This window comes from Pyxicephalus adspersus, chromosome 12 (assembly GCF_032062135.1).
Source record: "Pyxicephalus adspersus chromosome 12, UCB_Pads_2.0, whole genome shotgun sequence".
NCBI classification, from domain to species: Eukaryota; Metazoa; Chordata; class Amphibia; order Anura; family Pyxicephalidae; genus Pyxicephalus; species Pyxicephalus adspersus.
Window position 1 is genome coordinate 45,886,761 of NC_092869.1, and position 27,671 is coordinate 45,914,431.

Genomic DNA, 27,671 nt, shown 5'->3' on the forward strand with positions numbered 1-27,671 from the left:
TTTTTTTTTTTTTTTTTTACAGAAACAAGGCCTGTTTATAAATTATTCCCCAGCGATCAATTCCTCTCAAATTCAATGACTGATTGTCATATTGCTATACTGATCTCATTTCAGTTCCTATTAAAAATAAAGATTCGTCCTGGCACCCAGTGACCAATCGTTAAAAGTGCACCACTGTCACAATAAGAAATAAATATTACACTGGGGAACGCATTTTTTAGTGAGTTAGATCAGGTTAGCAAACTTTTTGGACCACTGGGCCATTTCAGGAGGCCAAGAAGGCACACTAGGTACAGATGAAACAAGGTGTGCAAGGAACGTTTTTTTTTTATTTAAAAATACAGTACGATCAATGGGAAACATGATGTTGCATGTTCTTAGAGACAGATACAATATCAGGTTTTAATGATGAGGCGTTCAGCAACAGAATGTCATGAAGGTGATTGTCAGTGAGCTGAGAGCGCAGCTTGTTCTTACAAAATTTCATTTTGGAGAACAGCTGCTTGCACAAATAAGTGCTGCTAAACATTATGATCACAGGCTTGGCACGGGCTAACAACATTAGAAACTGAGCATGTGCCAGCTGATGGTGGAAGTCAAGGAGAGTAGTGCAAGAAGTAAACTTGGGACAAGAGAACGTCCAAAGTCTGCAGCTCAATCAACTCCAATTGCACATCAGAAGGGCCGTCATCGTAGGGAAAGTCAAAAGGAGTGCTGACTATCTTGAACTCTTGTGAATGAGAACGCACATCAGTGAAGCGCGAAGAGAATTCATCCCGCAGGGTTGACAGCAAACTGATGCATTCTTTGGTGTCAACAAGGGCTGCATGACACTGGGCGAGGTACGGGAAATGGACATAGTTGCCCTTATACAGCAGTTTCTCCCATAGAATCAGCTTTGCTTCGAATGCCCGCATGTGGGATTCCATGTTCGTGATGAGCACTTCACATCCTTCAAGCTTCAGGTTGTACGTTAAGGTGAGAGCTGATATCAATGAGGAAGCCGATCCGACAGAGCCAAACCTCGCCGGAGAACTTTTGAAAACCCTCCCACTGACGAAGGAAACAATCTTGGGAAGGAGGGTGAAGACTCCATTCAAGACGTTGCCACGACTGAGCCAGCAAACCTCAGTGTGGTAAAGCAGATCGCCGTAATCAGCTTTTGCAGCTTTGCACATGTGCTTGAAGATGCAGTGGTTGAGAGGACAAGCAAGCACTGCGTTCACTAACTTCACCACAAAAGACATAATGTCTTTCATGCCAACTGCTTTGGCACACAATGACTCCTGGTGAACGATGCAGTGAACCTTGTGTATCTCCTGCGCATAGCCCAAAGAGTGGTAGTGGTCAATGAGCAGCTGGAAAGTCCCTTGGTAGATCCAACCATGGAAGGTGCACCGTCAGTAGTTATCGAGATGAGCTTCGACAGGTCAAAACCAAACCAACTCAAAGCAGGTAGGAGGGCATTGAGGACATCTTGGCTAGTTGTCATTCCATTCATCGGGATTGGGCTGGGAAACTCCCCGACTACCTACAGGTCTTGTGTGATGCCACGCACAAAGATGGCCAGCTGCGCAGTGTCTTTGATAACACACCAAGACGATGGAGAAAATATCAAGAGTTGTGAACTTCATGAAACATCGAAAACCGGATATTAGAGCCCAAGTCCTCCACGCATCAAATCACAGTGCGGGCAGACAGCGGGATTGCCTTGAAAGCATTGTGTTGCTCGGGACAAATTACGTCAACAGCAGCAAGTATACAATCCATTACAAAGTCTGCATCAGTGAAGGGATGCATTTTCTTCATAATAAACAAGGACACTTCATAAGAGGCACGAGTGTGATGCTCAGCAGCCTCAGAAGCTTTAGAGGAATGCTTCTTGAAGAGGGACGACTGTTCATCCAACTGTGACTGCAAGCGAACAGCCTCAGTTTTCCGCTTATCCACAGTGTAGTCTCTGTACATGTGCACATGCTTGGCATCAAAATGCCCCTCGAGATTCGACCACTTGAAAGTGCTGTTGGTGTCGTTTCACACTAAACACAGGAATAAGAACAACACAAGAATAATTTTGTCAGTCTATTTAGGGTTGAAGACATGACGTTCGAGGTCAACCTTCCGGAGACTGGTAGCGCTGGGGTTATTATGCGGGAACTCGAAATAATGTGACAATTCAATTAGGCCGGATCCAAACATAAATAACTAGGGGGGCGTTAGGCCAGACTGGAATACTGGCTGGACCTTATGCGGCCAAAAGGCCGGAGTTTGCCTACCTCCGATTTAGATCTTACACTTGTTTTTTTTACAAATTTTTGGGTGGTAAATCCAAAAAAGTTTTTTGCCATCACACCCAGTTTTTACAATACAGGGTACCCTCCATTTCTCAAACATACAAAATTTACATACAATGAAAAAATAATAAAATAATAATAATGAAGTAAAACATTTGAAATTTAATCGGGTAAGCGGTTAAGGTAAAAATTTACGCATATAGCTTTTCCTGGAATGTTCAGTGTTAGGACAATCCCGCTGGATACTCCAACAATAGTCAGCTATCATATGTACATCCCAACTAGCCCGATACCGTACTTCCATGACCTTCAAATCTTGGTGGAATCGTTCACCTTGCTCATCACTGACTGCACCAAGGTTTTCTGGGAAGTTAGAAAGATGGCTATGCAGAAAATGCACCTTGATGCTCATATTGCAAGCAAGCATTTTGTAGCTCTCCAAGAGTTTCTGGACAATTCTGTGTAAATATTTTCTCCTGTGTTTCCAAGAAAATCCTTGACAATGGCTTTGAATGATAACCAAGCATTATTTTCGACTTCTGACATTGTCCTAATGAAATGTTCATCTTTGATGTGGACCATCAAACACATTGGCCTTTTTTTTTTTTCAAATGACAGGTTAGGAAATGCCAAAATTAGGTACTTGAATCATTCTCCTTCAGTTGGCAAAGCTTTAACGAACTGCTTCACCAGACCGTTTCATGTGCAGAGGTGAGAATACAATATTGTTTTCTATCAACAAGTGTCTCATGTGGAATGTTTGGATCACCTGGTTTTAGGGCAGATCTTGGAGGACAATTCCTTTTCAACCAATGCCTCTCATGAGCTTTGCTGTCCCACATGCATAAGGAAGGAAGCATACCATTTTAAGGTCAACACAGATGTCCCAATGGCCAATGGGACTGACCCAAACATATTGCCATTGTGAAGGAGGACACACTTTAAGCTCCGCTTTGAGCTATCGATGAATATTCGCCACTCAGTTGAGTTATAGATTGGAATTACCAATTCCTCCATTAAACCAGGTATTGTATGGCAATACACAAAGCCACTGTCAGTTCTAAAGTACTGCAGAAATGCAATTTCTCTGGTTCGAAAGCACGATACCTTTGTTCCTTTTTCAAGTAAGTTTTTCTCATGCAGTCTTGACGCTAGGAGTTCTGAAGCCTTGATAGTCCCAAATTACTCAACTCATGCTGATCAGACCCCTTACGAACAGAGTCCTCTTCAATTTCAAACTCTTCATCATTGTTGTCACCTAGTTCATCTCCATAATCATGTTCTTCAAGAGAGGGTAGTGTAACGAAAACCAGCACTGGGATTTCATCTGAATGAGCCACTGGACGTATAGCTGATGGTAGACTAGGATACTTTATGTTACATTTATTTTTCTTGTTATAGCCTGAAGTTTTCACTATACAAAAGTAACAGTCAATGAAATGACCTCCTGGCTCTCGCCAAAGTATAGGTATACCAAATCTTATCACATGTTCCCTTTGTCCACATTCATAAACTCTCAACACACTGTCTCAACACACTGCACACCTCATGAGGGGTCCAAGACTTATCTTGATCACCAAGTTTAACTTTGAAATATGGCAAATAGGCTTGCTCTACAAATGTTCGCCTTCTGACTGGGAATGGTGAAACTGCCAAAAATATAACAAAAAGAATCAGGGTTGTTTAGGCACTTACGACGAGAAGCGAGACATGCGACAGCAGAGCCAGACATGATCCGAAAGAAAGGAAATACGCATGTAAGTAAAAAAAATACATTTTGCTTGTTCACTACGTAAAGCAGCGCACAACCTTTGACCACACTGTCTTGCGTGTAACTGAATAGCCTATAGAAATCCACGCTACAGTAATTGCATTATTATAAGCGAAGAGAAAAAACCTGACGAGATAGAAAAAAAACTAACTGCACTTTCAGAATCAGCATACTTATTTTAGTGTAAATAAGCTTAAAAATTAAAGTCAACAAAAAATGAGTTCAAAATTGTTCCCCAGTGTTATGAGTGAATTGACAGGGAAATAATTTATAAATAAAGCACAAAGAGCAGAAACAAGACACCCACAGGAAGGACTGAGGTGACTGAGATGCGGACTATGACTAACAGCCTATATCCTCTCTATGCTGTGAAAAACTCAAACTGATGACACTCAAAAGAGGAATATCTGGGTTTCTATATCACTGATTCTGCATTGATAAGATGTTTTTTTTTTTTTAGCTGGTGATCCCAGCAGTAACACTTCCTCCTTCCTGCCATAACCGTGACTATTCTCACATACTGTACTGTATCCATGGAGGAGAAATGTTGTCCCCCCGACCTCCATGACACAGGGTGGGGTGTTCTGTAGTCCAACAGCTTAGCATTTCAGTGCAGCAGTGCTGTAAACTACCCACAGGACATTAGATGCACACTGGGTTATTGACATATCAACTTGCAGAATTGTAAAAGTATACACATGGAGACTGTACATGTGCATGAAAAGATTACCTGATTTTTTGTTTTTGTCCAGACATAATTTTAAACATTAGATAAGCCATGACAGCTACAAAACTCTGGGTGTTAAATAAAAGGTAGATACTGAGAGGTTCCTGGCGTTTGTAAAAGAAAAACAGAACAATAAATAAAATATAATATAGATAGGATGCGGCTTATCATTTGTTTTTCATTGCCTAAAGATAAAGGCGATATAATAGAAGAAATATAAAAATCATATTGCATTAATTCTTATAAACATAAATGCAGATTTGTTACATGGAAAAAGTAAGTACACCTCCTAAGGGAGTTTACCGATAAAGACCATTTTATTTAAATTTCCTATATAGGTGGTTTGTTGTTCTCCTAGCTATTTTATAATGGGACCTCCAGGTAACTCTTTTTAACAGTTGCTGCCACAAAGTGCATGCATCTGCAAACAGAAATAAACTACCCCAATCAAATCTAAACAGGGGTAAGCTAGCAAACAGCCTTTGCGGTTTAGGAAGAACATGGGTACAAGACAACAGTTTGCCATTGAATATAGTTACATAGGTTCAAAAAAAGACAAGTCCATCCGTTAAACCACTAAGGAAATAAACATATCCCAGATATAAAACCCTTTGGACATTGGCTGATCCAGAGGAAGAAAAAAACCTGAATTTGATCCAACAGGGGAAAAAAACTTCTTCCTGATTCCATGAGGCAATCGGATGTTCCCTGCATCAACAGTCTCTGTTATCTTTACTTTAAAGCCTTAATCCCCAGTTATATTCTGTGCTTCTAGAAATCATCCAGCTTTTTCTTACAGCAATCTATGGAACTTGCTGAAACTACTTCCTGAAGGAGCCAATTCCACATTTTCACAGACCTTACAGTGAAGAATCCCTTCCTTATCTGGAGATTAAACTTTTTTTCCTGCAGACACAAAAAATGCCCCCTTGTGCTTTGTAATGGCATTACAGTGAATAATCGTGAAGAGAGTTCTCTATATGAACCATTTATACAGGGTGATCATATCCCCCCATTACATCTCTTATATAGGTAAACTAGACCCAGTCTCCTGCAACAATGTGCTCTGGACTGATGTGTGTGGCCAATTAGGCTGGGTACACACGTGCAATATTTGTCGTTGGAAAAGAACTTTAATGATTCTTTCCAACGACTATCGACTGCACGATGCATGAACGAGTGCTGTACATACAGCACCGTTCTGTTCTATGGAGAGGGAAGAAGGACAGAGCGGCACCCCGCTGCGCTCTCCTCCTTTCACTTCCATTAGGATTGTTTGTCGTCCATCATCCGTGGATACGCCAGGACGGTCGTTTGGATGATGGGACGACGGGCGCTGTACACACGCCATATTTTCGTCCGATATCAGCCCTGAGCCGATTATTGGACGAGAACATTTGCACGTGTGTATGTAGCCTTAATGTAGACATATATGAGCCAAAGTCATGCCAACTGCTATCACAATGGTGATTTGGAGGTTGCTTATGGGAAGATTGTAGCCCTTGAGTCACCAATGAATTATGCATTATATCAGAGTTCTTAACAAGAACGTAAGGCTGTCTGTCTAAAAGTTGAAGGTAAAGCAGAAATAGATATTTTAATACAATATTAAACCGAAAAACACAAACAAATCTACCAAGGATTAGCTCAAATAGAAGAATTGGAGGGTGATGCATTGTCCAAACCAAAGCCCTGACTTCAATCATAATAAATGTTGAAGGGGATTGGAAATAGAGAGTTCATTGAAGTAAACCAACACATGCTTGTAACTGAAATAATTTTGACTTAAACTTTAGTCTATTTCAGACACTTGTGGGAAGTTAAGCAAAATATCTTAGGGAATGAATTCCTGCTAAATGGGGCAATACCAGTTTATGAGGCCACTTACTTTTTCCACAGTACATTATTACATCTGTTGATATGCTGTTAAATAAACAACTGAAAAGGGAACATTTTTAGTTTTTTATCCTAGTATATCACCTTTATCTAAAGACACTGCTTAAATACAGATCTAATGCTTGGCTAAATGTCTAAATGTTGGCGAAAAGGCCTAAGGAGGGTACTTATTCTTACATATAACCGTACAAGAACTCGCCACTTCTTGTAAAAGGGTAACACTGTACTATTAAGCATCCCAAGAAATAAAACTGCAGTTTACCAGTCTATAGATGTGAGTTATTTTTCAGGCTGGTTATCCAGTCAATACACTTCGTCTTACAGTGACAACTCTGAAATACTGCCCTCTGTGGAAAAAAGCAGGTCCCCTAGGACCTGGAGGTGTGTTAAACCAAAGCCCTTAGCCGGCCAAAAGGTTTTTTATGAATATAAATAAAAGTTGACCATAAGCAACCCTGGCAGTGTTATATGGTTTGACCTTAACCTTGCAACTGTTGCATTTGCTGGTTACAGAAGTGAAAAGATATTGTAAATAAAACTATATTAAAAAAAAAAGCAGAACCTGATGTTAATCGTATTGACAAAGCTGCACCATGTCATTATCGATTGGTCCCATAGCTGTATTTTAAATCTCCATAGCAAGTCATCAGTATTGGCACATAATAAATGAAACATTAAAATGTTGCAGGTATTGCATCTGTGACATCCATAAAGCAGGTAACCATCACAAGAGAATCATATACAATGAAAAAAATTTAATGGTCCCAAATATAGATTTGACAAGTTGGCAAAAGCCCAGGGTGGAGAAATAAGAATATAAAAATGATTCAAAACAGGACACAAAGTGAACACACCTAGAATTCCACTCAAATTTTAATCAATAAGGTCGGAGAGGTTTCCCCTACACCTTTAAACGAAAGCTGCAGTTTCCAGGGCAACGTGGGGGAATTCAATTGTAAAAGAAAAAATAAAATTAGAAAAAAAAAAGAAAGAAAGAAAAATGTTGTAATCGGCTCACTCCACTAAGGGTTGTAAAACCTGTTGTGGCAATGAGAAATATACAGGCAGAAACATTCCACCCAATCTGAAGTGCTGGCATCCGTTGTATAGCTGCAGACTTTACGGAACGGCGTGTTTTTCAGAACCTCTTTCCAACTTCGGAGCAACTGACCAGCCAATCAAGAGTTCAACAATAAACCCCTGCCCTGTTGGCTTTTTTTTTTTATTTTACTTTATTTTTTTCCTTCCCTGAGAAAAGGGCAATGTGTGGTCTACACGGGAGAGTACAAGGCTAAGTCATCTCTTTCCAGCTGTCATCTTCCCTCTCCTGGCGCTCCTGGGAATTGGCACTTGATGAGCAGAAGTCTACGTTTTGTTTGTGTCGGACCCACCCACAGCGCTGCTTTTGGCTGTGGTGTAGTCTGTGTTCTTTGTGGGAGATCAGGTATTTGAGGGGAGTTGTCTAAACAGACGCTGGTATTAGGAGCCGAGCCTTGCTTTTTTAGAGAGTGGTAGAGTCTCTTCCTTGTCCTCTTCGTCTTCATCGTCCTCCTCCTCGTCATCATCTGGATAATCTACCAGTCCTACTAGGCCTCCCTAAGAAAATAGTGGTAAAAAAAATGTCAGTATAGGTTAAAGTGGTTGCGGCTTAGAACATTAAAGTCTTTAAAAGTTCATAAACGTCAATACAAATTTCAGTACCCAAGGGGGCACAGACCCCCGATATGTAACTACAGAATTAAAGAAATGCTTCTTCCAATTGTTTAATTCACTTTGGCTACAAGCTTTCAACTCAGACACTGCACCATGTGGACTTTACAAATAAAAGTCTTCTTGATTGGCTTGATTTGCAACTCAGCAAAATTTGACAGCTAGGCGGTGGACAGGCAGGTAAGAACAGTTATTACAGAAGCCTGTCCCTTCTACAATAACTGCTTGCCTGAATTACCAATTTTTAAAGTTTCACCAGGAGGCAGAGGAGACTGGAAAGAATAGAAAAAAGCTGACAATTGCCTTTTTCCATAATCTAATCATTCTCTTCTTACGTATGACAGGGCCCAACGATTGGTGGCTCAGCCCCATGAACTGCATAAGGGGAAAGCACCAAGTATCTGGAAGGGCCCTACTAAAGAAATTGAAAAGTGCAGGGGGGATGTACTACCAAGAAACGCAGTAACTGTACATTCTATCAAAAAAAATCTCTCCATAAGAACCTCTGGAGACCCCCATGGAATGTTCAGCAGCATATGAACAAAGGTGTATATATAGTAGTGACTTTACAGCATTTCCAAGAAAAAACAAAAACATGATAATACCATGCTACAGCCATACCTACCTTTGTAGTAATAGCTGCCGTCTGAGGTGTGCTTTTGGAAACGGACCCGGGAGAACCGGGGGAGCCGGGAGAACCAGGTGAGCTGGGAGATCCCGGTAAGCTGCTCGCTGCTGATTGGCTGGTGAGGGCTGTCTTTGTCCCTCCTGAAAAGGAAAGTTTAAAACTTGGGCTCTGTCGGCCGGTGAGGCTGGTCTTCAGAAGAACCTCCTTCTCTTCATTCTCCTTCACTAAAAATCAGAATATAAATATGGTTTATTTTTTATTTATGTATGACCACAAGTACAAAACACCCAAAATTTCCCTTTTGTCCAACTACTCTAGCTCTAATTTTAATGGGGCTTTGAAACAGAGTGACAATTGTTTTTTGTATCCTGCATAATATATTTGGATGCCTGTTTTCTGTTCGAGTGACTGAAAGCTATAGTTAATCAGTTTATATTTTGTCTTTTCTGGCTCTTCTCACCAATTTTTAAAAAGGTTTCTATGGTTGGGTGTCAGTCTAGAAGAGTAGGAAATTCTAGGGCAAGTGAATTTGCCTTTAAACCACAGGTAATGCTTTGTTCAGTGGATTTCATTTTTTTGTTTAATACTTAGGAGAGTCTTCATTCAAATGTAAAAAACTTGTATCCGTGTATACACGAAATCCTAAAGTAAGAAGCCAGATAACACTTACACTTCTTTCTTTCCATGAACTTGCAGATAGGATCCATGAGATCTTCGCTGTTCTTTATTTTGTCAGAAGGAAGCACCATTGGATCTCCATCTTCCAAGTCATCTTCATCTGTATTAAACCACATTTCTTCCTCATCCTCTAAGGAACGTGCATCCCGCCGGTACCGATGATTCCTGAGGATAGATCGCATGCTGCGGGTGAAGAAATTGGAGAAATCAATCAGCACAAGGGTATTTACCATGGCACACCCTAAACAGTGTGGATGACACTAGATCTACAATGTACACTTATGCTAAAGTGGAACGCCACCCTGGAACACATGCATCACTGAAACACATTAACAGCAGCTAAAGATAGAGGCAAAACAAAATAAAATATATGTAGTCTATCCGAACCATTAACAAATGAGTTTTTGTTTATCTGAGTAAGACTAACACTGCAAGGGGTACCAAGGGGTTGTGAATGGTGTATGGGTTGAACACAAGTGGGAGTTGTAAGTACAATTGACAGAAAATTTATTTCATTCCTTTATGCTGGGTGGTGACAAACCTGTCTAGCTTGGGGTTGTCCTGCCTCTCACGCTGCTGGTCATATCTCAGTTTGAGTCCTTTAAATGTCTGTACATAATCCACATCTTCCAAAGCTTTCCAGTAATTCTCAATCACATGAGCCGTTAATGACTTAATATCCTCCTATAAGAGAGAAGATAGTTGTTTACCAATCACTGAAAAATGATCCCAGCATTGCACCATTATGGATCAGATCAGTAGAAGCATTTGAATCTGACCTCTGGTCTTCCCCCTCATTAAAGCTGCCCTGCAGCCTTGCAAAGTTGTGCAAGCCCTGCTCCGGACCAGAAATAGATTACTCTAATTTCACTGCACTGAGCTTTTGATAATACACATTAAAAACTGCAGCAAGTAGGATAGAGACTGCCACACTTTCTGGCCAGAGAACGTCTGCCTCTCTAGCTTGACTGCACACTCCCTTCCTTTTTTCCATTGATTGGATTTCAGTCATTTCCAACATGGAAGCTCAGGATCAAATGAGGACATTATCTGAAAGTATATCATAATTAAAAAAAAAAAACAAAAAACACTGAGGGGAAAAAAAATCAAATAACATATTGGGTGGCAGGAGGGAGAAACCAAGGAAGGTAATATATATATATATATATATATATATATATATATATATATATATATATATGTGTGTGTGTGTATTAATTAAGGTGTATCTGACAGCATTTTATTGCATACTTGTCACCAGAGCATGGTTTAAGGGGAAATCTGTCTTTGGGGACAATTGTTTCAGCAACATCGGTTATAGAGGGAATTTGTTTTGGGGAGATTTCCTCCGACTTCTTGGTGTGATACAAAGCACATGTGACAGAGTTGCTCCATCATTAGAAAATGAAATATACATGACACTTACCACGCGTACATATTCAAAGATCTCAATAATGGCAGAGTTCAGGAGGTTATACCGCGATCCGTTATTGAGAAAGGCTTTCACTACAGGTTCAAATAGGAAACTTTTCACTATGTAACGGTTGTAGAACTCATCCTTCAGGCCAACAATCTTTCGCATGAACCGGAGCGCACCTGTAAATTTGTAACACATAATATGAGCATTACAAATCAATGAGGGAAACAAATATAAGAGGTCTGAATTGATAAAATATTGGCTTCCAAATGAGACTGTGAAATATATAAAAGTATTTCAGTTTTGGTTGGCAAATTAACCATTAAAGTTTAACTCCAGGTAAAAATACAAATCAGGCTTTTCCAAAGTTCTAATAGTAGATCTCTAATCCCAGTATGTTTAGGTTTCTCAAAAACCCTACAATGTATATGTATTACAATGTATAAGGGCAAATGGCAATGGAAAGGCAGGAATACAATTCATTCAAATTGCATGTGTTAGTAGAATAACGATTTCTCTATACATGTATTTTACATTGCTTTTATTCATTGCATATGAGTAATGGATTCCAAGTACAAGCAATGTGCCATTATAGTGTTATTGAATAAAGGAGGGGTGCAGCCCGTCCAACACTCACAGAAGGCTAAAGAATATTAGAACAGATAGTTAAAGAAGGGCAAACATACACTTCTTACAGACCATGAAGTGAGAGATCATCAACTGCAGTCATTGACATTCCAATACGTTGAGAGTTGGGTTCAGTGACCGCACAAATGCATCGCTTATAATGGAGAAAATATTGTGTATTCCTTATGTATAGGTGAAGAGTTACTGTACCAACATGTGCCATTTGAATTATTTTGTGTGAAGTGGACATAAAGAACAATGTCCAATTTTGCATTAGTTTCAGTACAGCCTTCCTAATTACCTGTGGATCCTGCACTTGGCCTGATAAATGCGGACAACACTATGCAGCCAGCATTAAAATACTTATTTCCCCTATCACTGTCAGCAGCCACTGCAAGAGCAACAATGGCTGGGCATCTTGGACCATTACAATGGTCAGTGTTTACAGTCACTTACATCTTCTCTCCCCTCCCTCTTTTCTCACCATGCCCAACACCTGACCTGCCATTACATGTACAGGTAAGGGAGCACCTTATTAGCAAAATAATAGAACAGGAAATAGAATTAATACATTACAGGTGCAACGTGAATAATATGTGAATTTTTATAATTTAAGTGACAAGGGGCTGCTTGGGGAAAAACAAGTTTACAACTACTGAAAATGTCCACACTAGTAATAATCTTGCATTCTAGTAACTGTATGTTATTGTCTGTACTGATAGTATTCAGTATACAAGTTATTTTTTTTTACACCTTGATGTGGTGAGCCTTTCCAGGTCAATGTCATTTGTATTTCTTTTTAAAATACACTTAATTGTACATTTCAATATGCTTATTTTGGTAAGCCAAACAATGCTGCTGACCTGGCCATGCAGATATAAAATGCACCCTTATCAATATAGTGTTTCTGACGCAATTAAACCCAAGACAGAAGGTGTCTGGGAAACTCACACAGGGCAAGAAATGAGTGCACAGAAGACATGAGGACCAACACTCTGCGCAGGATGTCCTTGTTGATGACGTAATTCTTTATGTGATACGTGTGATGTTCAACACAGAAAGTCAGCAGCTCCAAAATCAGTGCCAGCAGCTGCGCTGTCTGGAAGTCATCTGAGAACAAAACGAAATATGTCACAATGTACAGATCAAACAATGTGAAATGCCACAACAGAAATACACATACATACCCTTACAAGATCTGGATCAAAAAAAAAATATTTAAGTAACCTGGGAGTTGCCAAAAACTGAAATCTGTTTATATTCTAAGCCAAGATATCACAGGAATAAAACAAAATCCCAATCTATTGAAAGAGTAGGTAAAGGCCTGGAAACGTTCAAGTTTTCTTTGCCTAGCAAAGCAAAAAACCAACCTCTCAGTCACAATTGGGTTAAAGTTATCTGACCTACTGCAGTTATTTTAAAACATCAACTAAAGTTTAAGATAATACAGGCCAAGCTCTTTACTGTGACAATGCAAACCCCGCAGTGACAGTAGGGGACCTCTGACCTTTGCTGGGCTTTTCCTCCGTAGTGTTGGCCAGTAATGGGGCAGTGAGGACGTGCATGCAATGCTTGTAGAAAAATCCCAAGAATTCAGTCTTCTCTGTTTTCTACAAAACAAAAGGGGAAAAAATTAACACAAACAGTAATTTCTTGGCACAATAAGATTAACTGTGATGACATTGCTCAGATTATGTAACAGTTATTGAGATGAAAACAGCAATCAGGACAGAGGACACAGCAAATAAAGGTAGAGGAACATGCCAATCGCCTGCCCGGGACAGGGACAGTAAATAGAAACATTCCCCAGAACCAAAGACTGATAGGATGCACAGGAAACCTTTTTTAAAAGCACAAGTGGTCTAGGAAACTTCCACATTTGCAAATGAAGGAAATGGAGACCTCTGCTTTTATTAAATTTTAAAGAGATTGAAGTCTTTTTGTCAGCGAAAAGCACTGGATAATAGCATTTATTTTGTGCACTTGCATATGCAGATGAAAACTATTAAAAGTATATAAAAGTATATAACAAGAATATAACAGTAAAGTAAATTTTTCTTTCTTACACTTGTGGGTGCAAGCATGTTATCGGGATCTACTAACGTCCGCAACAGTCCCGTGAGTTGTACAGCGCCTCCTAGCTCAGGATCCGTGTCACAGATCATATGCTCAATGATGAGATTGATCAGAAGGATGTCCTAAAAAGAAGATAATAAAACTCATGGTAAAATACACGTCATGGCTTAAGACTGAAGTACAAGGCAAGGAAAATAGAAAACTATTTAGGCTATGTAGGTGGAATTGCCTCAAGTAAACAAACACATTTTTGTAAAGTTAACCCCCTAACCGCTAAGCCCGTAATTTCTCGCACTAAATATTTTTGCTGTTTTGGTTAAGCCCGTATTTTTTCGCCTACACTAAAATCCCCACTTACCTGGTCCCGCTGTGCTAATCCAGCGTCGGTTCCGTGTTCCAGCGTCGGGTCCATGTTCCAGCGTCGGGTGTCCCTCTCAGGTCTACAATTTAAAAAAAAAAAAATTTCATGAAAACCTGTGACGCTTTTGGAACAGAAATCTAGAAATCAGTGTAACGCTCAGGTGGTTAAATCAATTACATCTGTGAAAACAACTAGACCAGGGAGTCGGCAACCTTTTGTGGCCACTAGGCCATTTCAGGGGTGCATTGCGGAGGAGTGGGATTTACCTTCAGGGAGCGTTCCCTATTTACCGCGGCAGCAAAAGTATCAAGCCTGTCAGGGTAAATAAAGGAGCCACGGGAAGTTCCTAACAACCCGCGGCTTTTATAGACCTATCTGAACTTCAACAGGAGAACTGCTAAACAGCAAGAATAAACAATTCAATCTTTAAAAAAAAAAGTCTGTTTAATGATGCCACATCATCATACTTACATCATCATTCTGCTGAGCTTCTTGCATTACAAACTCACGGACCATGGATGGGTTATATTCCACCAGATATGAGAATATATCAGTGGCTGCGCTTCGAACCTGTGGGTCGTCCATACCCTGCAAAGAATACACAAGAAATGGTCGGTGTAAGAGAGAAGCACATAGAAAGTGAATGACCCTGATGCCTATCTTGAAACCCTTTAACACTTTTTGTGCAGCTTTTTGGGCAATCACGGGTAAATTATTATTATTATTATTATTATACAGTATTTATATAGCGCCATCATATTACGCAGCGCTGTACATAGTCCATAGTCGTGTCACTAACTGTCCCTCAAAGGAGCTCACAATCTAATGTCCCTACCATAGTCATATGTCATTAATGTAGTCTAAGGTCAATTGTTAGGGAGAAGCCAATTAACCTAACTGCATGTTTTTGGGATGTGGGAGGAAACCGGAGTACCCGGAGGAAACCCACGCAGACACGGGGAGAACCTGCAAACTCCATGCAGATAATGTCCTGGCTGGGGATTGAACCTGGGACCTAGTGCTGCAAAGGCCGGAGTGCTAACCCCTGAGCCACCGTGCTGCCCTAAATCCTTACTTAGGTTAAATAAATGGTTTGGTTTATTTCTTTCTCATGATTTATTCACTTTAGTTTCTTTTATACATAAATCTTGCTCAGAGAAACATAAAACTTTTTTTCATGATGCTGACAAACTGTAAGGGTGGCATCTTTCCCATTGGTCAGCAATGTAAGAGGAATTCTTCCTACTGACCACCACGCTACTGTGCTGTGAGCATTGCATATAGTAATTTATAGTAGGGGTTCCCTGAAAATGCAGGGACACAGATTTGTAAAGAGGCTTTAAAAGTAATCTAGCTTTTAATTTGGAAGTACTGTATCTCTAGTCGTTTGCGTCACCTGAAGGACGGCCACGGACTCCAACACTGCCTACAGAATGCTCACTGTATCCAAGCACCACCTATTACAATTTCTGCAATATCAATCTCTTTGTGTGGCAATACAGGGGCCACATTTGTATAACATGAAAGTAGGTCACCATTGGTTGAGGGGTGCACAGTACATGGACGGAGAAGAACACACATTCTTTAGTACACATCAAAAGACAAAACAATACAAAGGATATTTTTATGGCTTTGCAATAATGAGTTAATGATGTCAAACATGTTAAATCTGTTCAGCTGCCCTACCCAACCATTTGAATATCACCAAGTGATGCCAATCCTGCCCATCCATACCATTTGAGAGCACCCCAACTGGATTTACAATCAAACAAATAAAAATGCCTGTAATATAACAAAAATACTTTGGGAACCAACAAAAATACTTTGGGAACCTATTGTAATGGCTCTGCAAGTGTGATATCAATAAAAAAATATTATATTTAAGTAAAATAACTTTATAAAACAACCATATTACTGTCATTCCTGTGAGTGGGGATTTACTTTATTTAATTAAAAAAAAAATAGTAAAATGGGGAAAAAAATGTATTATGTACTCTAATATAGAATAACAACTACATATATTGGCAAATACATCAATTTGATCATATTAAGGGTTCTCCCCAGCACCTCCCCTTTCTGTCTTGATCGCAGTAGTGAATGGGCACTCAGCCTCCCAGGATACCAACGTCACACATCCCGAGAGGCTCCTGGCTGCTCCTTCTGCGCATGCCCATTCTCGAGATTTTGCTTTAATGGGAGAAAAAAAAATTGCCATGCGCAGTGAGATCAGCACACTTTTTTTCCCCCCAACTACGTCACCCAATCTTGAACCTGTGCAGTGCAAGATCAGGTGACGTATGAAGGAGGAGGAAAAGGAAGACTAAAGAAGATGGCAGCGGTTTCTCCGCTTCGTGACGCAGGAGGATACCAGGAAGAGATCTAAGAAACCTCTTAATGGATGGATCTGCGGGATGAAAGTTAAGTGTGATTTATTTATTTTTAGTTTAGTTCCTCTTTAAAAAAATATCTGGGGAAAATACCAATATTAAAATGTTCTGATCAACTAGTTGCAGCTAGTCCTAAAGAGACCCTGGTCTTCTACTACTGCAGTCTTACCTAATAAAACAGCTGCAACGTTTTGTCAACTGGTTTCATTCTTCCTTGAAGAAGCACAGACAGCATTGCTTACAGCTAACAGTATTTTCTGATCTTATAGAACTGGGGTGTCAAACTCAAAACACATAAGTGGTCGGATTCTAAAACACTGGCGGCCAGAACTTTTTTATTAAAATACATAGTGTTAGTAGAAGTATAGATCCTTCCTCACCCTGAGACACCAAATCTTTTGTCTTCGTGAAGCATGAACATATATTTGCTTTCCCATCTTTCATTAAATTGTCTCCCCTCTACATCAACTTATTGGACCATTTTGGGAGCGATTGTTTTTTCGTCTTTTTCTGAGGTCGGTGTACCTGACCTATCCTGGCCTGTCTATGTGAGGGGAGCCACTGACTGTACTGAGGTGAAGGCCGGTATCTCTGAGTCTGGAGACATTGCTAATGTAGCACTGAGATTCCATACTTGGAGCGGCAGCAGCATACTACTGGCAACAGGATCGGGGCTCTGGGTGCTTAGTGCTGGGACTCGCTAGTGTGAAGAAGCAACTGGGGGGGGTCCTCCTGCCTGCAAGCACAGTCAGGAACTTGGGTGGACCGCCCCTGCTTCTACCTAGGTTTCTGGGACTGGGTCCTTCTGTCTGCAGATGTCAGGTGCTTTGATGCGGCACAGTCACCGTGAGCCACATAAAACGACCAGGCGGGCTGCATTCGGCCCATAGGCCTTGTGTTGAACACCAGTGTTATAGATAAAAGATTTGTAACAATATTACTGCTACTTTGTGTTTAGACTAAATATTTATTATGCAGATTATTGGAGTGCCCCTGGAACTGTATATAGCGTAATTCCCGTATCACAAACAGCTGCACTTATATTAAAAGATATGCAAATATATTAGAAGAAATAATATAAGCTCAATATTGTAGACCTTATGCAAAGACATTGCACTGGACGATATGTCAAATTAATGTTAGTAGAGCTGTGCTACTTACCAGAATGACTTCCAGGGCGGGCAGAATGCCCATATTGGACAGGGTCTTAAAGAAGGCGTCTCTATTCTGAGGTTGTAATGTTTGAGAGAATGCACAGAACTCTTTCAGGAAATTCACCTGTAGCACAAATTAAAAACAGAGCTGTATGACCATGTCTAACAAAATGAATAAACCATGCAATGGGTTTTATCAGAGATTGTTATGAGAGAACCAGTAAACAAAGGGGCTGCACAAATAGCATAGCTGCCCTTCCAAAACCGAGACTTATCGTTTTGGTTAAGGCTAAGAAATTGGATTACAATGTTTTTGCATAAAAGATCTTAAAATGAAAAGTACTGCAATACCAAGGGGATTTCATATTACCTTGCAGTGGACCTGAACTTAAAAAGTGACGATTTGCACTCTGATAACAAGAACCCAGCTCCAATTGTTTTTAAGTAGTGCCCTAAAGCATTCACTTTTTTCCTTTGAATTTTCCATGAACGACATCAGTGCACTATTGTGCCTTATAGATGTATATCTGCAGTTTTTAATCATCAATCAATGCAATGCTACACTTAGGAAGTTTGTGATATTACTTCTGTGTTGCCCACTGTTCTTGCTGGAGAGGAGGCTGTACCTGGGATGCTATAGTGCAGGAATTTCCTGCTTTTCTTGCATTTATTCAGTGGAACTATATCCCCCCCTCCCCCTTGGTCATAGGACTACCAGTTTTTAAGGGGGGAAAATCTGACATAGGGAAGCAAAGTCTACAGAGATGGCCACCTTGAATCATAGCAGGGCATGGTAAGCCAGTAATGAAGATCAGCCTAGAGGTAATACTGATACCTACTCATTTGCCCTCTGCTTGTCTTTTATGGCACAGCTTCCACATTTCAGTTCTGTTAAGACTATGAATTTAAAATGACAAAAGAAAACACAAAAGTCGCCAACAGGTACAAGAGAGCAAATATCTCAATGAGACTCCATCTAAAACAGAAATAAAACCTTCTGGGAGACTTGAATCTCTCAATAAAAGAAACAATTCACACAGACTTACCAGCTCCTGCCGCTTTTCATCCTCTGTTGCTTCATCTGTGAGGTGCGCAAATAATTCTGTAAGAAACTTCTCATCTTCCTAAAGATGAGCAACAAAATAAAAGTTAATATTGGGCACAGACATATCCGATTCAACAGTGATGTACCACCGAAATCTGCTTCTGAAAAGTCTTTGCAATGTAAAAAAAGTAAAAAAGTAAAAAATGCTGCATAGTAATTAACCAAATGACACAAGCAGATTTCTGAACAACTTGGTAACAATGCAAAAGAACCATATGCACACGGTAAACACAAAATACATTTAGCTCATTTTCACAGATGTTCTCCATCGATTTCAGCTCTGTTATGCAGAAAAATAACAACAGACGCAAAGAACCTGATTTATTAAAGCTCTCCAAGGCTGGAGAGGATACACTTTCATAAGTGAGGCTGGGTGATCCAGCAAATGGATTTCTTAAAAGTAATTTGCTATTTGTTAGCAAATGTCTTTTATCCTAGACCAGATCCATTCCAGGTTTGCTGGATCACCCAGCTTTACTGATAAAAGTATATCATCTCCAGTCTTGGAGAGCTTTAATAAAGCAGGGCCAATATAAAGACACATGCAACCCTGCTCATAAGAGCTTACAATCTAGAAGAAGCAATCTTTCTAAACAGTTGATACAAGGTCATTAGCAAATCTATACATCTTATATTACAGTAAGATCTAGAAATCTGTAAATCAAAATTTGAAAAGAATGTGCGAACAATTAACATTATGAAAAGCCGAGACAGATTGTGTTAGGATGTCTGTCCACCTAAAACTATTGCTTGGATAATACCAGAGAATAGTTCCTTATATCTTTTAGGGTAGAAGGTGCTGCAACCACTGCACTTGTGTTCTCAGGTCGGAACACAATGCTGTTATTTTTGCATGGGAGCACCTCAATGTGGGTGGGAAGATATCCAGAATCCGTAACAGATTGTCTCCCTACCAATGTCCCCAAGAGATAAAATAGGAAAGCCGGTTAGACAAACACTTTGATAAATCACATTTCGGTGGACTGACTCTTAAAATGTTAGCGCAAATATTCCACCACTCCAAGCCATTTCATGATGAATTATGCGGACTGACAGATGGTAATCTTTTAGGAAACTAAAATTACAAAATTGTTTCCATTAGCAAACCTGCAAGGCAATAAAAGGAGCACCAGAGACACAACCAAAAAAAACCCAAAACCTTCTTGCTACCCTAGCTTTCTTACAGAATGTTTGCTGTTGGTTAAAGCGGCTTTGGGATGTCTAGACATGGGAGGGTTTAATAGGTAATAACATGCACAAATGATTTTAAATGCATTTAAGGAAAGATTTTGTTGAAATTATTGGTAGGGTTACAAGGTCGCTAACTCGACTTTTAGCTGCTTGTGCTGGATTACAGCCATGGCTGGGTGAAAGTGACACTGGACTGATATCAAAGGGTAGAATTTATGTTCAAGCAGAGCTACATGGTTTGGCTGAATATCACCTTTTGGCACCAACGAAGTGAATGTTACCAAATCTGTGCGCTGATGCCAGCAGCTGAAGGCAGTCCAGAGCCGCTGCTAGGTGAGCATTTCACAACCCTGGCAAACAAATAAGAGGTAGGGCATCAGGGTGTCTGTAAATAACTTCGGTCAGGAAGGTGGTTTAGGTTTGCATTTACAGTTGAATTACATTGTATGTGTAAGTAATTGAAACACGTGCTCATATACAAGGATTCTGCAAATAAAAAATCCATACTGAGAAATATGATGGTCATTCCTGGTTTCCTGTCTGTCATATTGATTTAATAACTTTAATTTGGAGCCACAGAACAGACAGATTAGGATTTATGGTGTCACTGTCCAAATGCTTTATGTGGGTCTGTAACTCATGAAGTATACATGCTGGTGGAGGCCTTGCAACCATATTCCTAACATGGTTAGCAACTAGGCTCAGAGATACTGGAGTTAGAAGTGCCATTAGGTAAAAAGTGTCAGCTTGTAACAGGCCTAAAGCTTTGCACACTTAGAAACACAGAACAAGGTCATAAACACAGCTAAATGTTGACAACCACACAAGTCACACCACACAAATATTACGAAAAAAAATATAAAAAATTAAATATTTTCACGCCAATGGCATGAAACCCCGCAAACCGAACCTTACCTGTAACATCCCAACTATCTCCACCTTATTAAAAAATATGAAAGAGTGGAGCGTGGACAACATGTTCTCTTCAAAGACAGAAGGGGTGGGCAATACCACGTCTTGTATATACTGCACTCTGTAGGTCTGGTGGATTTTCTGTTTCAATTCAGGGTCTGATATGGGAATCACCTCTTTAAACTTAGCAGTTTTTGTCAGAAACTCACGGTGTTTACGCTGCACGGACAAAGAGGGGTCGTATTCCAAGCAGCCAATGATGTCCATAATGCAGTCTTCTGAAAACATGACCTCAAACAGTGCAGTTCGGTTTAAAAGGAAGATGCCCTTGATTATTTCGTACAAGTGGTGCAACCCTTCAATGTTCTCTAAGTCTTCACACACGTGGAAAAGTTCCAGGAGCTTTTTGATATATCCCTCATTCTCCAGGGCCAGGGCCAGTTTCTCACGACGAAGTGGAGATGGTAACGACGATGCTACGACTTCAGCAATCTCCTCTAACCGACTAAGTTCACAGGTTGGTAGTTCTAGGCCTGGGGAGGACATGTCCTCGAAACGCTCCTCTTCCGATTCATCCACAAGGTCCTGAGTGATGTCCACAGAGGGGTCTTTCCCTTGGACCTGGGAGAGAAAGAGAAACAACAAAGGTGGTTTATAAATTAATCTGCAAGATAAAACCATAACTGATGCAACCTGTTAAACCCAAAAAACATTCTTCTTAAGTCCAAATATCTCACTGAAAGTTGATGATGGAACTGTGGTGGCAATCGTGACTTTTACCTTTTGCAAAGTTCGCTCTGGTTTGAAACATACCATGACATTTTTGATATTACCTTACTCGCCATAGCTTGTGCTTGGTTTTGGGAACAGAGCAGGATCTCCTCACAAGATTTTGGCTTCTCAACACTCTCTGACACCACCCATCCATATGGATACCCATACATTTATTTTTGCAAAATTTCCACCCAAAGTTTACGATGGGGGAACTCTGAATAAGTTGAACTTGTCAAAAGGTAAAAGATCCACTTTCTAAAGTGTTTTAAATACAGTAACTGTGCAACTATCAACTAAAAAGACAGTTTACAATTTGTGTGACACCAGCTGTCATTTTGCTTCCCTCCCGCTGGCACCTGGGATTTGTCCAGGAAAGGCTGTGCTAATACTTTCCATGTGTTATTCAATACACTAAGCAGGGTGCAAGGAGAATGCGCTCTTGCATCACAGGAATGAGAGGGAATGGAAAAAGAAGAAGCTCACACACCTGACATATTTTCTCCCATATCTCATCACATCCAGCTTTTTCTTGAAAACTCAGGGCCAGGTCATAGTTTTCAGCCTCCGACCATACGATTAACGTGTCCTGCAAACCAAACAATACCACAATATTAAAATACAAAAATTATGTTCACAGAGGAAAGCAAGTAAGCAGTAATAACGGAGTATGTCCAAGTTAAACTAATAATAATAAAAAAAAAAAAAAAACACATTTAGAGATCGTGCATCAGCTCCCCGGGAATTATCTTTAAAATAGTATTCCAGGCAAATAGCAAACATAGAAATGTTTACCATTTAACTGCAAAAAGCTTTGGAATTCCGATCAGCAAATATATGGGATTCACAAACTTTCTCTGCACTGCGCAGCCAGATTGGTGACACCAATATTCTGATTTACCAATATAGTTTTATATGGTAACCTCACTGCCTCCAGCCTGCACATATGACAACACATCAGCACTGTCACCTCTGTCAATTAGGCAATTTAGCAGAGGAACAGAATATAGAACATACCTGTTGCTTCTGGTAAGCGGTATTGGGATTAATTTTTGATTCCAAAAGAAGAGAACCTAAAACACACACAAAAAAACAAGAGATTAAAATAAAAAGCAAAAAATTATATCAATTCCTTATCAGAATGCAAAATAATATTTGATATCAACATAGGCAGGGTCTCTCTGAAATCAACTGTCAGGAAGGCCAGACGCCTGTAGTTTCTAATACTACTTGCAAAAAAGTATTGAAGCGGTGTTTATGTACTTCTGTATTTCCTCCTCCCTAAGAAGATTATCACCCGAGACGAACAGTCATGCACGCCTCATGCGAGAATGTATACAGCGGTTACCCAACGTCATTTATTAATGACCGATGGGGAACGGCTAGTATACAAGTTAAGGGATGAGAGTGCAGCTCCCCTCTCCATTATTATTATTATTCAGGATTAATATAGCACCAACATATTATGCAGCCGAATACAGACAGTGACACAGAAGTAGAGGACCCTGTTCCGAAGAGCTTGCAATCTCTATAGAGGAGATTGCTTTTGTATCGTTCATTCCTCTGTCACTGAAAACAATCATGAAAGATGATTTCCAGCTATATGTGTACACAACCTATGATTTGCCTTTTTGCTGAAAGGTCTCCGTCTGGTGGGGTTATTATTTGGACCAATGAATCATGGAGACGCCAATGCCCAGGTTTGCTTTTTAAGGGCTTCTTCACAGAAGCAGCACTGCCCACACAAGACCTGGCCAATTCTTCTATGGTTTCGGTCGCACAAACACACGAAAAAAAAAAAAGATATGACGAACAAATCCAATGCACCTATAGATTTAAATAGAAGGAAAGAAAAACAACAGCACGGTGGCTAATCTGCAAAGGCACTCTGACCGTTGCAGCGCTGGGTCCCAGGTTGGAATCTCAGCCAGGACACTATCTGCATGGAGTTTGCAGGTTGTCCCTGTGTTTGTGTGGGTTTCCTCTGGGTACTCTGGTTTTCTACCACATTCCAAAAACATGCAGTTAGGTTAATTTGCTTCCCCCCAAGTTGACCCCAGACTGTAATAAAGACAAATGACTATGGTAGGGATATTAAATTTGTGAGCTCCTTTGAGGGACAGCTAGTGACATGATGATGGACTTTGTACAGCACTGTATAATATGTCAGCGCTATATAAATGCTGGATGATGATAATAAACTGCAGAGAGTCAATGTGCACCTGAGCCTGTAAGGCTGCGTACACATGTGTAATAATTGTCACTGAAAACGATCTACGAAAGATCGTTCGATAATTGTTAACAGGTCACTTCCTGCATCGTTCGAACTAACGATCGTTCGAACAATAGTGTGTACATTATTGGTGGAATATATTTGAACAATCGTATCGTTACAGCCTTTACAAAATTGTGCACAATACGATCGTTCAAAATAATTGGGAATAATCATTGATCGCTCGTTTTCAAACGATAATTATTGTACGTGTGTACCTAAGCCTAAGCCTTCATAAATTATCAAAATGAAAAAAAAATCAAAAGCAGATTATTCTATACACAGGAATGAAATAGAATACCAAGATCCTTGCTTATAAGCTAAGGAGGGGTTCCTATAACTGCCACACACTTAGCAGAACCCAACCTGCGTTGCAAAAGTGACAGCATCCAGAAGAAATACAATTCCTATACCAGGGGGTCGGCAAACTCCGGCCTTTAGGCAAGATACGGCCTAGCCGGTAGTTTGTTCCAGCCTAACTCCCCCTGGCCGTCCAGGCTAATGCCGGCTGGCAACCCGCCGCGGAGCCGGAACAAACTGCCGGTGTGGCCGGAGCTCTGAAGACGCATGTGGCTCTTCAGCCTCCGTATGGTGGTTCCCTTCCCTATTTGCGTATGCATTGCGGAGGAGAGGGATTTCCCTTCAGGGGGCATTCCTGGTGGGGGGCAGAGCCATTAGGGTGAGGGCTCGAGAGAGAGTCCGGCCTAGTGTGCTCCTTCCTACCACCGAAATGGCCTAATGGCCAAAAAAGTTTGCTGACCTCTGCCCCATACCAATATATTTGTAAATAGACATTTGTTGGCAAAGCCACAAATTTGTTATTTCTATGAGATGTTTTGGTCTCAATTCCTAAAGTCTTAACATTCTTCAAAAGTGTCACTCATTGGCTGGTATCATATATATTTATGAGATTCCAAACTTTTGCCAGAATCAATTTCAAAAAGTGAACTATTTGTTTCACATTTGGAATGAGCTATGGGGGTCATATTAACCCCCCTTGCCTGGATTCTATTTGTGAGATCATTCATATCATGCGGCGCATGGTTAAACCTCCTTATAATATGCTGACAGCTGGCTGCAATATGCTGTAAAGATTACTGTAAAATAAGAAGCAGATAAACGAGGTTGTGATGTCACGCCGGAAACTGACATGATCCATGAATCAATGGAAACCGCGCTAACCAACGCTAAATATGCCTCTGGCTCTCTGTAACCTTTACATGCGGCTACGTCACTGCCCAACTTACTGTCACTTACCGAATGGCACTACTGAACGGGTGTACAGCGACAATCCTAACCTATCTTTCAGAAGAGGAAAGTGATAATACCGAGAGGTTGCTGCTATGACAACAGAATATAAGAATCTGTTTGTGGTATTATCACCAATATGAAACTCCAATTGCTACATTTTAACCAATTCAACAAAAACGCCTTCTCCTTGGCTGGACACACAGCTAACCATATTCCCAAACAATATCCACCCATTAGATCTACACCACAAGCAATCACACACATATATATATATTCCACTATTGGGTGACCTCTGTATTTCTCAGCATATGACACCTTGCTGGGTAGTTTGGAAGCAGCACCACTTCAAGCTGAATGTTTTCCCCCTTTGCAACACAATTTGCACCTTAGACAACTCCTAAAAAATAGCACCACCAATGCTAAACCACTGCTGCACCGGAGTGGATTCTTGCAAGATTTGGGATCCTCAGTCTTCCCAGAATGCTGTACAAACACCACCATTATCTTCAGAAACAGAATGGAAGTTTGGGTACATGGTAAATTATTAATATTATTATTAATAATAAACAGGATTTATATAGCGCCAACATATTACGCAGAACTGTACAATAAAAATGGGTTGTAAATGTCAGACAGCGATACAGGAGGAGGGGAGGACCCTGCCCAGAAGAGCTTACAATCTAAGAGGTGGAGGAAGCAGCACACAATAGGAGGGGGAGGATATGTAGTAGTGGGAAATAAATAGGTCCTTTTTGTCTATTTGTTTTACCCACAGCTAGTGAAGGGGCAGCTAGAAGAAAGGTATTTGCATTTGATATTTTTTTTTTCTTGTAACAGCAGGGCTAACAACATGCATGCTTCACACTGTCTAGGGGGAATAGATTTGGGGGAGTCAGAAATGGAAAAGGATCTGGGGGTTCTGGTAGATTATAGACTTAATAACAGCATGCAATGCCAAGCTGCAATATCTGAAGCTAGTAAAGTACTTTCTTGTATTAAAAGAGGAATAGACTGCAGAGATGGAGACATAATCCTGCCCCTGTACAGAGCATTGGTGAGACCACATCTGGAATATGCAGTCCAGTTTTGGGCCCCAGTTCACAAAAAGGACATTGTGGGATTGGAGAGAGTGCAGAGAAGGGCAACTAAACTAATAAAAGGAATGGAGGAGCTCAGCTATGAGGAGAGATTCGCTGAACTGAATCTATCCTCCCTTGAGAAGAGACGTATAAGGGGGATATGATCACCCTGTATAAAATAATATAAACGGTCCATATAGAGAACTCTTTCCAGATTATTAACAATAAGATCATTACAAAGCACAAGGGGGCGCTCTTTGGGTCTAGAGGAAAAGTAGTTTAAGCTCCGGATAAGGAAGGGATTCTTCACTGTAAGGTCCGTGAAAATGTGGAATCGGCTCCCTCAGGAAGGAGTTTCAGCAACTACTATACATTGCTTTAGGAGAAATCTGCATGATTTCTAGAAGCACAGAATATAACTGGGTTTTATTTTTTTCCCCTGTTGGAGCAATTTGTACCAGGTTTCTTTGAGTTCCCCTGGATCAGCTGTTCAGATGTCTTGTAGGGTTTTATATCTGGGATATGTTTATTTCCCTAGTGGTTGAACTTAATGGACATACGTCTTTTTTCAACCTGATTTACTATGTAACTATGTAAAAATAAAACAAGAATTCTTAGAAGCCAGTGAATACATCACACAAGCAATACACTATAACTGTATCTCAATGGACTTTTTTTTTTTTCATTTGCAGTTGCAAATTACTCCCAGATCTATAGATCAACATCACAACTGCATATGTTGCCTCTAAAAAGGTTCAAAACAAATGACCCAGCTACAAATATTATACAAATGAGTTATAAAAACAATCATATGAATGTCAGCAGGTACAATTAGTACTCCGATGATTCACCACTGTGCAGAGTTACATAATATGTTGGCGCTATATCAATACTGTTTAATAATAATAGTATGAAGGGGTTGTTTACCAGCGCAAATCTACAAAAGCTACAAAATAGATACAAATAAAAACACAAATGATAAAAAAAAGGAAAAATAAAAATAGTTCCTATTTATAGTTCTATTATAGTTTTACACACGTGTACCTACTGCCAAATGCAAAAGTTGCTAATTTGAATCCGGATTCTTTTTAAACTAATTACTTCCTGTAATAACAAAACACATGAATTGGTACACAAAAACCACAAAGGGAAAGGGTATTTTTAAGTACACCATACATGCTGTGATCTTTTAGATCTACCAAAACTATCTATGGCAAGGGCCCAAAGGATTTATTTTGGACTGATTGCTTAAGATTTCATGTGTATTCTGTGTGGGTGTGTAACAAAATCCCTGGCAGATCGATTGGAGACCCCAGGCTGATCCCCGGCAGATCGCTTGGAGACCCCAGGCTGATCCCCGGCAG

General features: G+C 40.2%; 1 protein-coding gene across 1 annotated transcript in view; it reads right to left on the reverse strand.

Moving 5' to 3' along the window:
• Nucleotides 1-7,425: 7,425 nt before the first annotated feature.
• Nucleotides 7,426-27,671, reverse strand: part of PPP4R3A (protein phosphatase 4 regulatory subunit 3A) — a 23,852-nt gene continuing 3,606 nt past the window's right edge. The window contains exons 2-15 of the mRNA XM_072427610.1: nt 22,723-22,778; nt 22,196-22,294; nt 20,938-21,555; nt 18,773-18,850; nt 17,734-17,850; nt 14,657-14,773; nt 13,815-13,946; nt 13,256-13,358; nt 12,700-12,858; nt 11,131-11,300; nt 10,246-10,388; nt 9,697-9,887; nt 9,024-9,250; nt 7,426-8,284 (exon numbers count right to left, since the gene is read on the reverse strand). Of these exons, the coding sequence (XP_072283711.1) occupies nt 8,168-8,284; nt 9,024-9,250; nt 9,697-9,887; nt 10,246-10,388; nt 11,131-11,300; nt 12,700-12,858; nt 13,256-13,358; nt 13,815-13,946; nt 14,657-14,773; nt 17,734-17,850; nt 18,773-18,850; nt 20,938-21,555; nt 22,196-22,294; nt 22,723-22,778 (2,327 nt within the window). The 3' untranslated portion in view covers nt 7,426-8,167. The remainder of the gene's footprint in view (nt 8,285-9,023; nt 9,251-9,696; nt 9,888-10,245; nt 10,389-11,130; nt 11,301-12,699; nt 12,859-13,255; nt 13,359-13,814; nt 13,947-14,656; nt 14,774-17,733; nt 17,851-18,772; nt 18,851-20,937; nt 21,556-22,195; nt 22,295-22,722; nt 22,779-27,671) is intronic.